Here is a 13,039-nt window from a genome sequence, read left to right as displayed (position 1 = left end):
CCCTTCTGGACCACTTCATCATCCACTCCCTACACCCATCAACTCTGTCCCAACTGGCACTGGCCAAAACTAGACTGTTTGTCTCACATCCCTGATTACATTTACAACCCCCAATAACTAATTTAGGTTGTCACTGCTGCTGGCTGCACTGTTTTAATTTGTATTCCACTCTTCTGTTCTTTTGTGTTTTGTTTTTCTGAACTATATGAGTTTGTCTTAATGTCACATCTTTGAGCTAACGTGCATCTGAGGAAGGCAAAAGGAATTTATTGCATTTGGCTAATACGGAGGAAAGGGGAAATTGCCTACATAATGAAACAGGAGATGCAGTTTTAACTGTCATTTCTCTCGTCTCCATAGTACTGGATACACAAATATAAAATATATGATCTACCTCCTCCTTCAAACATATCAACGTACAATTAAAACCCACAAAGCTTGACAACCTGTTGTCAAGTTGTTTAAGCAGTTGTTTCAGAATCTGACAGACAAACTTATAAACAAAACGTAGAGCACCAGATCGTGGGCTGAGGCAGCATCATCACATGGCTTCCTCAGTTATCTCAAAATTTGGAAAACAAAAAAGCAGAGGAATACTTTTTCTCCTTGAATAAATAACAGTTTAATTACATTATAGAAATAAAATATGATATGGTAGGAATACACTGGAAATCTTACAGAAATACTATTCTGCTACTGGTAAGTAAATGGTCAAAGCTACTTTTCATGACAATCTGAACAGTACTTGTGTACAAACTATTATACAGGTTGCTAATGAAAAATTTTGCAACAGTTGCAAGAATGTTACCAGCTCAAACAAACATCTAATGATACAATATTCTTCTAAGAGGAAGTAATAATGTTAGATTTACAGACAATAAAGAGTTATGTTCTCCACTTTGAAACACTGGAAATAAAAACCTCAGGTAATCCGATTTCTTTACCTCATATTATCACAAGGAAAAATTTTCCTTTCACTGTGAAACAGCATCCCAAGAGACCCTGTACACAGTTTATTCAAAGGTAGTATTTGAGATGTCACAGCAACTTCAACAATTTTCCTAGTCCACAATTACAGACTTTTTAGGCCACTGGTTGTACAGATGACTTTTTTCTTTTTTTTTTTTTTTTTTTTTCACTTATTTACATACATTCAGCCAAATAACAGCAGGTAGAACGCGCTGTCTATCTCACAATAGACACACTAAAATTGTCATCAAAAGGCCAGTGCAAGATGTGGGTAGTGATTGCACAGCACTGAGGAGATTATATCATACAAATATACAATTAGACTGTCGAGAATCTAACTCTGCACACGTGTGACACAGATGGTCTTCTCGGTAGATACATGACACTTGGAGTTGGTACATACACACGTAACTGCAACTAGCAATGATGATGATGGTGGTGATGATGATGATAGTGGTGATGATGATGGTGTGTGGTGGCTGTGGAACACAGTATCGTTTGGCTGTGCTATCACTAAGTGAAGGTAGCCAACTGCAAATTAGGAATACCTAAAGCTGAAGTGTAAGTACAGCTTATCTTGGAACGACAGCAGATTTTTCTAATGAAAGAGTAGCTCTACTTAGTGTGCAACATGTAAGGAAATTGTTGCCAACTCTTTAATAAATGGTTCTAAGTGAACCGATGCAGTTCCCAGAGCTTTAGAAAAACTCATTATGCAAATGAAGATACTGATGATCGACGATAACATTTCACAGGATGCTATTTCTTATTATATCAGTAAGCACCAAGTTAAGTGCCAAGACAGCCCCATTGTCCCATGATTTATCGTAAAATTTAGAACTTGAATGCACAACAAAATTCCACAAGTTTGCATTTAATTCACAAGAAGACAGTTTCAAAAATGGCTCTTAAAATACCCTTAACAATTCAAATGGGCTTTCCCCCACTCCTCCACGAGGACTGCTTTAGGATGGACTAGACCTAGACACAAGATCTTTCAGGAGGACGACATCCAATGGGAATTCTCTGCAATCCACTGGTTTTGGCTGACTGCAGTGGGCCCCTCAAGAGCGTGGTGCCCTCCCATCACACAGGTAAGCTGCAGGGGAGGTGGGTGGAGGAGCAAAGTACCCCCGTCTCTTCCAGCTGTCGCTCAGCACCTCACCTGGTCTAATCTTATCTTAAAACATGCCACCCCTCATCAAGCCTAAACTTGGAGCCCCTTGCACAGAGCCACGGGCTGAAAGGGGCTCGGTGTTCGCTTAGCTGGCTGCTCTGGCCTGCACGAAGGGAGCCAGAGAGCCAGGGCTCTCGCCCCCTCTCTCTCCCTACCTAAGCACAAGGATGAGGGGCAGGGCAGTATGGATTTGGCTCTACTCGCCCTGTGCCATGGAGAAAGTCACCCCTATTGCAGCAAGTGCCAAGCAGGTAAATGACTAAAGCTGCATTTTCAACTATTTTGGCAGAAATCAGCCAGAAGGATGAGGAAACGGTCTGAAAAAGCAAGGCAGCAGAGAAGAGGATCCCAGACCTTATGACTCAGAACAGAATCACAGAATATCCATGCCTCAAAGACTATCTGGTAGCATGTTCCTTGTGACAGTCCCGGGCTGCAGAAACTGTCCCAACATGGAACAGTCACTATTTTCCTTCAGTAACTTCTTCCTGGTGATGTCAAACCTTGTCAGTGGTTTCAGAGAGATGCACCTCATTGCAAGCTATCAGATTTGAATATTCGCAGCCTTGAAACAAACTACCATTTATTCCTGGCTTTCTCAGCCTTCAGGAACACCATCAACAGCCACAGCATGTCAGTGTGGGCTCATTCCATGCTCTCTGCCTCTCATTTCCCTTTATTCTCAAGTGCAACTGAAAGGTTGCTTCCTCTAGCACATGGATACACATCTCAGTGTGGATTGAGATGTTCTTAATACGGTACTTTCACCAGTAATCAATTGGAAGAACTCAATTTTAGAAACAGAATTCGTGTGCAAAGCGTGCAACAAGAAATACAGTTACATTTGGTCATAGTGTCCTATCTTAGCTATGCTACCATGACTCACACCGGTTAGTATACTTACACACACACACATACACACACACACACACACTTACACACACGGAGATATTTATTTATATACACACTCACAAAATAAGAAAATGTCTGACAATATTTCCTCCTCTTTTAGTGAAGACGAGAGTTTGGCATCTCAGGCTCTGAATCTGCTTAGACCTGGGATACAGGAATGTGACACACTTCAAGTATACGTCGACTGCACAGTGATAACATCGCACATTGAGTCTGACACATGCTGTCTTCAGTGGTCCAAAACCAGCACATGGCTTAAAACCAGATGCCCACTAAAGGAGCCAAAATCCAGGACCCTTGCTTTTCAGTGTTCGTATTCACGCAACGCCCAAGAGCAGGGCAGTAGTCTGTGCAACCAGAAACATCCTTCTGTATAAACGCAGTGGTATTTAAAAGTCTGAACCAGTGCATTCCTTTCTCACATTCCTCCTCTATTCCTCTGTTGCTGTTTGTCTCATATGCATGTGAAAGTAAAAGGTAGTGGGGAAATAATTTTAGTAGAAGAACACAAAGCCTCTCTTCTAAGTCCACAGAAGACCACTAAAAGTGTAAAATTTCCAAAATATCTCATAGGAATTCTTCAAATACAGTAAGTGTTTTCAATGGGGTTTACATATCACGTTTCACGTTATTTCCACGGAATTCTACCTTATCACTTTTTTTAATCAGACAAATATCAATAACACATAATAAAACAGCACACAATTCACAGGACACGACACATTTTACAAAACCTCTAAACTCAGCACTGCTTTTGGAAAAGATCAGAAACTCCTATTACTTACAGACATGAAATACATTTCACATTGAAATGAACAGCATGATTACAAGGCGTTTTTTCTTATCTGATGATATTGGTTTAGGATGTGTTATTTTTCAATTAGGTTTCACAATTCTTCACACCCCCAAAGGAATGATTGCTAATCTGGCATTTTCTCTGTGCTCTTTCAGGAAACATTATTATTCAGTAAACACCTTTTGAGAAAAACTTGTGAAAATTTAGCTAGAATCCCTAATTGTAAAACCTGAAGAACTGGCTGACGGTAATGCTCTTAACACAATCATTGCTCAGCTTACAATGACAAACCAAAAAATATTACAGAAGGGTACAAACACGTTAAGCCATGGGTTTGGTTTTTCTCTGTTGTTGATTTTTTAAAATTTTTATTTTTTTTTTAACTTAAATTTCTTTTCTCACAACGCTGAGAAGTCTCTGACTTACAACGCTTCAGCAGTTGTGTCTGTGGAGACAGACATGGTAACTTTGGCAATCTTAACTGTGCTCTTAATGCAGCTCTCGGCAGCCCTGTGCACGTTCCCCGCGTTGTTGGCGTGTTTGTGCTGGCAGTCAGACTCCATGCTGTTATCCAGGGGCTGCGCGGTCCCTTCGCAGGTGGGAAACATGCTGCGGAAGGCATGTCGCAAGTCCTTGCTCCTCAGAGCGTAGATGATGGGATTCACTGTTGAATTCAGCAAACAGAGCATGCTACAGAAGGCAAAGATAGTCTTGATCAGCTTGTTCATTTTCCCAAAGACATCGTACACCATGATGGCGAGGAGAGGGCCCCAGCATATGATTAAAACAACTAGGATAAGGACCAAGGTTTTGGCTAACCTGATGTCCATACGAGTTTGATCGGGCCTAGTGATCTGTACCTTACCATCCTCCGTCGACTGAATGATTATGCTTTTCTGCGTGCCTCGCTGCAACATGCGAACAGCGTGGCTGTGAGCCTTCCACAGAATGTACATGTAGGCATAGACAATGAACAACAAGAGGACGCTGGTGACCCCGATCCAGAACATCAGGTACGTCTCATCGATGAGGGGGAATATGTCCGAACAAACAGAATTGAGCTTTTTGCAGTTCCAGCCGAGCAGAGGAAGAACGGCTATTACGATGGCGATGGTCCACATCACACAAAATGCTACGACAGCCTTTGGTCGGGTAACAATCCTTTTATACGCTAGCGGCCTGTGTATAGAGATGTACCGGTCTATTGCCGTGAGGAAAAGGCTACCTACAGAGGCGGTGAAGGAGGCTGTAACTCCACCCAGTTTGAACAAGAAGACGTTGGGGCTATCCTTCCGGTGGAAAACATGGAAATCCACAAAACTGTAGACAAAAATCACGCTGCCCAGGAGGTCGGCCACAGCCAGGCTGCCGATGAAATGGTAGGAGGGTCTACACCGGAGGCTTCGGGAGTGGAGGATGACACACAGGACGAGGAGGTTCTCTAGGACTGTGAAGGTGCCCAGGGTGAGCGACAGCACGGCGATGGCCAGCTGCTGGCTGGGGTTCAGGATCATGAAACACTCCATATCCATAAAGTTCTCCCCGCACTGTATATTCTCCTCATTATCCTTAAAAGTGGACAGGGACTTGTTGTAAAACTCTGTGATGTTCACCTGCTCTGAGGGAATAATGCTCAACAGGGAATCATCTCCTCCAGTCATTTTTTCTTGGAAAGGATCACCCCTGAAGGAAGAAAGAGGGAACTTCTGGGGGTAGTACCCCAGCTTGGATGCCATGTCGCCTTTCATGTCTTCGTACTGGATATCGTTGGAGCCCACGTAAAGGAGATCTGTCGTGATTGTTCGGAAAGTTGTATCTGCGAGGCCATCTAGAATTGACTTCATAACCCCAGACTTGTTGGTTTCAGAGATACTTGGGGGATGAAAAAACACATCGGAGGAAATCCTATATGGGGAAGAGATCAGACTTCATTAACAGGGAGACAAACTCCACGGACAGCTTAGCTGAACTGTGTCAAAGAAAATCAACCCTTCTTTGGTATTCAGGGCAGGTCTAGCTTTGCCACTGTGGGAAATCAGGGTGGGTTGAGCACTTAGAAAGAAATCACCTGGATTTCACTAAAACTGAATTACACTAAGAAGTGATGTGAAAAACAGAGGCATGGGGAATTGAGTGTTTCACAGGAAAACAATTTTCATTTTTCATCAAAACTTTCTGAGCTGCTTCACCAGAAAGATATTTTTCTCAGCTTCTGATTGCAAAGTACCTTGCAGACCAATATTCCTTGCTTCATTTAGATAATACCAAGTGTCACTGCAGGGGCAGCACTAAACTGAGTCACCACCTCCATTGTTTTTCTTTCAAAAGGCACTGAGGGTTTTGAAAAATTTGCAACAGAGGCAATGAGGACAGAGCCATGCACTCCAAATTTCACAGTTCACGCAGTATGCCTATTTATTTTTATTATCCTGCTATAGCAATCTGAGGTCTATTAACATACTGAATTTGCTACTAAAATTTTTTAACAAGGTATTTGATCAATAAATATATAGCTTCATTACACTCAATACATAGAGATTGCTCTATTCCTTCTTCTGCTAAGCAAACTAAGGTACTGGAACGTTTGAGCAATATGAGGGAGGTGGGTTACCCAGCTCTGTTCACAGTTTCAGGAAAAGATGACCAGCCCTGTTAAGTCAGTGAGAGAATCAGTGATCTGCTCTGTACACACCAGAAGCCTCAGCCAGTTCAAGTTTGCCTAGATAAACATGGCACTAAGTTTATGCAGTGGCTAAAATTCCAGGCAAAAGGGATCAGGAGCCACTGCTTCTGTGAGAAGCATTGTAATATAACTTGTACCCCTGGGGACACCCTCAAAACATTCTGTCCCCTTCAAAACTGGGGGGACCCAGCAGAAGGACCCCAAGTAGCCAGTGGTCTCTGAGATCTGTCAAGTACAGTCTTTGCTCATGTATGGTGACTAGTTGTGGGGAACAACTCTTGGTCAGGGTTCCCTTGGGAGAGGACCCCCCTTCAGCACCTGAGCATGCATCGACACGTAAGACAAGTCCTACAGCTCTTGTTATGCTGTACTCCTTTATATTAATTTGCCAATAGAAAATGCCTTGAATATGGATTGAACACCTGCTTTAGGGCCCCCTTCCACCACCTCAAAGGATGAGAGTGGTCTGAATACAAATAAGAGCCAGAATCACTCCTCTTGTGTGCTACAAATATTCTGCATCTGGTATGGGACATCTCAATGACTAATCAGCAACAGGAGCAAACCAAGCTTCTTCTTGCTTTTAGTATGGAGGAAATTGTTGCACTCACGAAATCCTAGATGCCAGTACATAGGCTTGTGCTGACTTAACCTGTTCACTTTACACAACTGACAATAAATGGTCAGAAAAGCTACATGAGTTTATCTGCCAAAATCAGAGTACTGATCACCCCAACTCCTAAAGAGAAGTCATGCACAGTAGGTACCAGTGTTCTCTTTTCCCATGAAAACTATGTAGGAAGGAAGAAAAGAAAGCCCCTCTACAACAATAGCAGTACTTAAAAATATGGGAAACCATGAGCATTTCCAAAGAAGCAGAGATCACTTGGCTGATGATATATTTATACTGCCCTTATAGCATGTGAACACTCAAGACTTTTTCCATGGCTCTTTAAAGTTTTGCCTTTTATAAAGCAGGCCTGGACATAGAGTATTAAAGGGAATATATGAACTTAGACCTTCAGAAGACACTGCAATTCCAATGCTGCAAAAAAGTATGAGTACAAACAACCCTTACTGGGACAGTTGCAACACACAACATATACTGGCTGAGTCAGCTTTTGCAGACACAGTTTGCTCAGCAAATAACAATTATTAGACAGACAGACAGTATTAAGGAATTTAATTCTGAGGGCGTGAGCAGCGAAGGAGGGAAATGTCACAGAAGCATACATTAAAAATCAACAGCAATCATCTAATATGGAAGGTACATTTCTGTTTTATAGCTATTCCCAGAGAATTTGCAGATGTTACATACTGAAAAGATGACTCTGCTGAAAAATATTCTTTAGGTGAAGTCTGGTAACTTTATGCTTGGCATTGTAACACCATTTTAAAACCAGAAGTGAAGAATGTGTTATAAATTTGAAAACTACCAAAAATATTAAATAAAAAAAGTAGTTCTATAAATATGTAAAGATTGCTGTGGTATCCTCTGCTATTCAAGCTTATTTTTGACAGAAGAAAGAGAACCATTTTAATGAGTAAAGCCACAGCCCCATGTCGAGAAGATTATGTCTGAGGAAAGCTTCATAAATTGTATTCAACTGAGCACTTCTGCTAGACAGACAAACAAATCGTTATGAGGTAGCTGGTCCCTGCTGGAGCCATGTCAAGTACAGACTTCCTCAGAATTAGGTGCCATGCAACCCCTACCTTTATTTGAAATACAAATGAAAGAACACGAATTCTTGTGTGCTCTTTTGAAGGTGGCAGTGAGTTATGTGACAATATCACTACACATGCATATGCTATGCTAACAACACGGTTAACGGGATCAGGAGAGGCAAATGTGACTTTGAATGTTAATGACTTTTTTTCCTTCTGTATTTTTACATTGAGATTATTACAGTAATTTTTACCTTATTGTCTCTGCAAAGAGAGTTTTCTTTGAGAGTACTTGGGAGTTCATTAGAGTGTAGTTTAGGCTTTGGGGGATGCTGCTAACATTAATTTTGGTTTTGTTTGCTGCTGGGAATATCCTAATTGGAAATTTCTAGCAGTATGTGTGCATGCACCTATTCAAGCTGCAGTTGATTTTTATTAAAGTTGCAGTAAAACAACCACTTGCCTGATCTGGAATTACACTTTACAGAAAATTCATTTATTTTAATTTAGATACTAGCTTATCCCAATATAAGCTCACTACTAAAATGCACTGAAGATATCAGCGAGGTTTTCCATAGCGGTCTGGTGAAAACAAAACTGGACCTTTGGCCCTGCAGATATCACAGGGTACACAGATATCACAATTACTACACAATTTGACATAGAAAGAAAAGACATGGCAGAAGCAATGGTCTTGTTCTTTTCATATAGTCAGGTGCACATGCCAGTGCCACACATATTTTGGCTCTGAGCATTTCTGTCCAAATCTGGAGTGCTGAGCAGGCAGTGCCCCTGGAAACAGACACCCCATTCCATCCAGCCACACTGCTCTTCACAGCTGGCTTCAACACAATCCAAACCCATCCTGCCCAAGACCCACGACCATCTCCACGTAAAATACGCCAGGAGCCCCTCTGGCTTCTCAGAGCTTCCGCAGAGAAGTGTCCCCCGCACACGTTCATCCTCTCTCCATGGGGCTGGAGTGACAGCTGTGTGCTGCAGAAAGCTTCCCTCATGGGCAGAGTGGCAGTAAGGGAGAGCCTCCCTACTCTGCCAACTCTCCTGCCCTGCTAGAACTCACTCTTCCAACTTCTTTGAGTTTTCAAAGCTCTTAGCTTCATTCCTTCCATAAATGAGCTCTACTACCTCACTCATTTTAAAACAGCTTTTAAAAGACTGAAACATGAATTAAATATGAAGGAGAGGCTGCATCAACATTGGCACTCAAAAATTTTGATGTATTTCCACAACTGCATGCAGCAATTCACAGCAAATACTGAATTATGACCGCGGATAAGAATTAAACAACAGAGAAAAACTTCAGATCTTTTATCTTGAAGACCAGACCAGAACAGTCATAACTGAGCACCATTTTAGACCTTTATCCCATCATCCAGCAGCTGTTGATGGGCACTGCCAGACCAGCTGTGCAAATTGACTGCCACTAGATGGAGTGGCTTTGACAAACTCCCGGCTTAGCTGTCTGCAGTGACTTGTGCTCAACTGCTTCGGCCCTCTTTCCCTGCCTACTTTACCAGGGATCGAACACATGAGGTGTTAAATATCACCCAAAGTTTGGAGACACAACTTCCTAAGGCTCTGCCTTTAAAGTGAAAGAATTAGTGAAGAGTTGAGGGGGAAAGCCTTACTAGTGCCCTCCACTGTGTGGTTACATATAGCCCCTTAAAGATGCTTGGATATCAGAATATAAATACACTTCAGGTAAAATAAATAATATATAGTACATAAGAGGCTAGTTACTCATCATCAAGGACAACAGGAACAATTATACCTTCTCCAGACTTCTTGCTGGTCCACAAGACCAGTTCACTTGGGGAACAAGAACATGACTTCACTAAAATGCTATGATCTATCTTCTCCTACTGTTCCAGGATAGAAGGAGAGCTGGAAAGTTTTTATCATTGTCTAAAAAAAGAGCTGAATTTGTTACAATTTTCAAACCAGGATGATTGATAAAGCAATTTTAATAGCCTGAATAGAAAGAGTGAGTATTTCTGCTATTCCTCAGAAAGTAATTATGAGCAATACAATGATGATACTGATAGCTGCAAAAATGTTGACACTGCAAGAAAGGAATCAAAACAAGAAAGGGAAATCCACAATCAAACCCTTTTAGCTTCCATTTTAGAAAATATTTTGATCTCCATGTCTGTACATTTCTTCTATGATAATCATAGTTAATTAAGAACAGGCTAAAGGACAAGTAGGAAGAATTCAAACAATTTCTGAATGCATAAAAATATATGCATTATATATTGGATACATATGCACTCTCCTTATTTACACCTTGTAAGGTTCTAAGTCATTCAGGGAAGGGCATTATCTTCTGATAAGTTTGCACAGTGCCCAGTACACTGGGACTCCTCCCAAACTGGGTCCACAAAGTACTCCCACAGGAGAAACAGCAGTAATTTACACTTGCATGCAGTCAGCTGTAAAACTGTTAGAGAAATGAGTTCTACCATGGTAACTGTTGGCCTCTACGAATTAGAATTGTCCTATAAAATGAAAATTTATATGGCTAATAATTACCTTATCCCATATGGTGATGGACAATACAGCTTCGAGGACAGAACAAGGTTTCCAAGCCTTGGAGAAAGAAATGTGTAGACTGAGAAATGGCACTCTCAGACTCAGTAACACCAAGCAAGGAAAAAAACACATGCTGAGAAGAATGCGAAGGCAATGTTACCCCTATCCTATTTACTGGTTTACTACTCCATCTCCAAAACTGTGCTACTCCTAGGCTAAAAATGGTAAATATGCTGTCACTCCTAATTCAGGAAAACTTGCACTCATTTCAGTCAGAATTTTCTCTGTGTGAGGGATTGGGAAGGAGCACAGATGCTAGGAGAGGAGCAAATAAGGGATGTTATCTTCCAGATACAGAAAGGCACTATCAGCTATGGGTTAAACTAGGGCATGCAAGTAATAAACCAAATTTTGTACTTATGTAACACGATCATATCTTCAGCAAGTTGAACCTTAATTAGCAAGAAGGCACAGCTACATGGTTATTTGTGTTAATTAACATACCGTTTGCACACTAGCAGGATAAGGACTGGACTGTTCCAATCTGTGGGCCAATGGCTCCTATGTGACACCTCCCAGCATCCAGCAGTTGACAACCTGAATGAAAACAAAACAAGGGGGAAAACAGGGTGTTAATCAGTGATGGACAATATTTTTAAAAGGAATAGTATTATTTCCTCCCTCCAAATTTGGCAAGATGTGTGTACCAGTTTCAGCACAGGTACTTTTGTGGTACAGAGAAAAGGAGGCTGCACTTTATGTCCCAAACAGCCAGAGCATATACAAGTGTCTAAGATCATAAAGATTCAAAAGCAAGGCTGAAGCCCTGCTCCTTCTGGTTCAGGGGAAGGACCAAAACTTTGCTCTCTGTGAGCCAGGTGAGCATGCTGTCAACCTCTACATCCTGCTGCCCATCTCTAAGCTGCTTGAGTTGTTCCATGCTGGACTGAGTGCTAAACATCTGGAAATAATGGCACTAGCTGATATTCCAAGAGGCAGGGTGCATGCCTGATGAGAGGCTTAGCTTGAAGCCCTTCCTCCGAATTAAGCAAACCAAGGATGCACCTCCTGCATCCCACATAGATGCAGAGCAGGAAGAGCAGGGGCAGCTGCCCCATCTCTGTGAAAAATCTTTAGAACCCCTGAGGTCACCCAAAACTCCTCAGCTTGTGAAATACAACCCCTTATACATACATTTCCTGTTTGTCCTGTAGACAAGATGAAGTATTGAAGTTACAAACCAGGCAGGGGACCATCAAGGTCACACTAGAGCTACCTGCTCTGCCCAGCTTTTGGAAGAAGGGACGGAAGGCAGAGGTGGCGACTGTAAAACTGTAGGATTTAAAATCTTCCACAGTTTACTTCCTATTATGTTAATTACATCTAAAGATAGAATTTTGAAAGAGGATGAGGAGTCTTGCTGAAGTATGAAAGACTCAGATGAAAGGAAACAGTGAAGCCACCATGACCTGGCTGCTTGCTTAAAATCAGCTCCAGTTTAGGGACTTGTTTCCCAAAAAAGGACTCTCTATTCTTCTTCTCCAATAAAGCAGAATGAGCAGGTAATGTGAAAAGTTTGATACAATGCTATGGGACTTATATTTTAAAGAAAATGGAAGAGAACTCATTAAGCTGGTTAATTTTGAACTCTCAAACTTTTTCTTTTTCACGAAAGAGTTTATCTTGGATTTTAAAATTCCAGCAGAAATCCTGTCATCTCCAGCCTCTTTTCCAGCCATTCTCTAATGCCAAAAGGAAAAGGCACTTATTGCTGAGCAGAATTTACATAAATGTTAAGTGGAGACAGAAAAGCCCAGCCAGGTGGAAATGAGACAGGGGTTGAGCACTCAATCTCCTGGAAGTACCTGGAAGAAACAGCAGCTTAGTACACAACGTGTAGGTTAAGGGAGAGAAGTCATTTTGAAACAACAGAGCAGGAAAAAAAGACCAGGCTCCATTGGATGGTAAATGCTAAAAGTCTCCAGAAGAATGTCATGTCTAGAGGATCAAACTGGAGGAAAACCACACTTAGGAAGAAGAGATAGAGAGGGAGAGAACCACTCCTAGAAAACAGTTTCCATGCAATGGCCAGAGCAGAACACAGAAGGTCACAAATTTGTTGCAGCAGAAAATATTAGTGAACTTTATTAAAAGACTTAAGGTTTAGAGACAGAAAGATAGCAAAAACATCAGGCTCCAGGGAGAACTCTCATAAACCACACAGAGTGTATGTCTGCTTTCTCATCCCCCCGCAACAAACTGGCTGTAACAAGTTTTCATT

General features: G+C 41.6%; 1 protein-coding gene across 2 annotated transcripts; it reads right to left on the bottom strand.

Annotated features, from left to right (window-relative positions):
• Positions 1 to 247: 247 nt before the first annotated feature.
• LOC131574406 (cannabinoid receptor 1) lies at positions 248 to 11,366 on the bottom strand. Of its 2 annotated transcripts, XM_058828867.1 has the most exons (3): positions 11,263 to 11,366; positions 10,759 to 10,815; positions 248 to 5,759 (listed from the first exon to the last, which is right to left on the bottom strand). In XM_058828867.1, exon 3 carries the CDS (start codon positions 5,696 to 5,698, stop codon positions 4,277 to 4,279), a length of 1,422 nt encoding a protein of 473 aa, XP_058684850.1. In that variant the 5' UTR covers positions 5,699 to 5,759; positions 10,759 to 10,815; positions 11,263 to 11,366; the 3' UTR covers positions 248 to 4,276. The 2 variants fall into 2 exon arrangements, with proteins under 2 accessions (XP_058684850.1, XP_058684849.1); XM_058828866.1 differs by lacking the exon at positions 10,759 to 10,815 and having other exon boundaries at positions 11,263 to 11,350.
• Positions 11,367 to 13,039: the final 1,673 nt, after the last annotated feature.

This window comes from Poecile atricapillus, unplaced genomic scaffold (genome assembly GCF_030490865.1).
Source record: "Poecile atricapillus isolate bPoeAtr1 unplaced genomic scaffold, bPoeAtr1.hap1 scaffold_299, whole genome shotgun sequence".
Lineage (NCBI taxonomy): Eukaryota > Metazoa > Chordata > Aves > Passeriformes > Paridae > Poecile > Poecile atricapillus.
Note: the sequence above shows the minus strand (reverse complement) of the source record. Positions and strands in the feature narration are given on the sequence as shown.

Excerpts from the sequence above, each read along its gene's own strand:
- LOC131574406 (XM_058828867.1), bottom strand. The coding sequence starts at position 5,698 with ATGAAGTCAATTCTAGATGGCCTCGCAGATACAACTTTCCGAACAATC.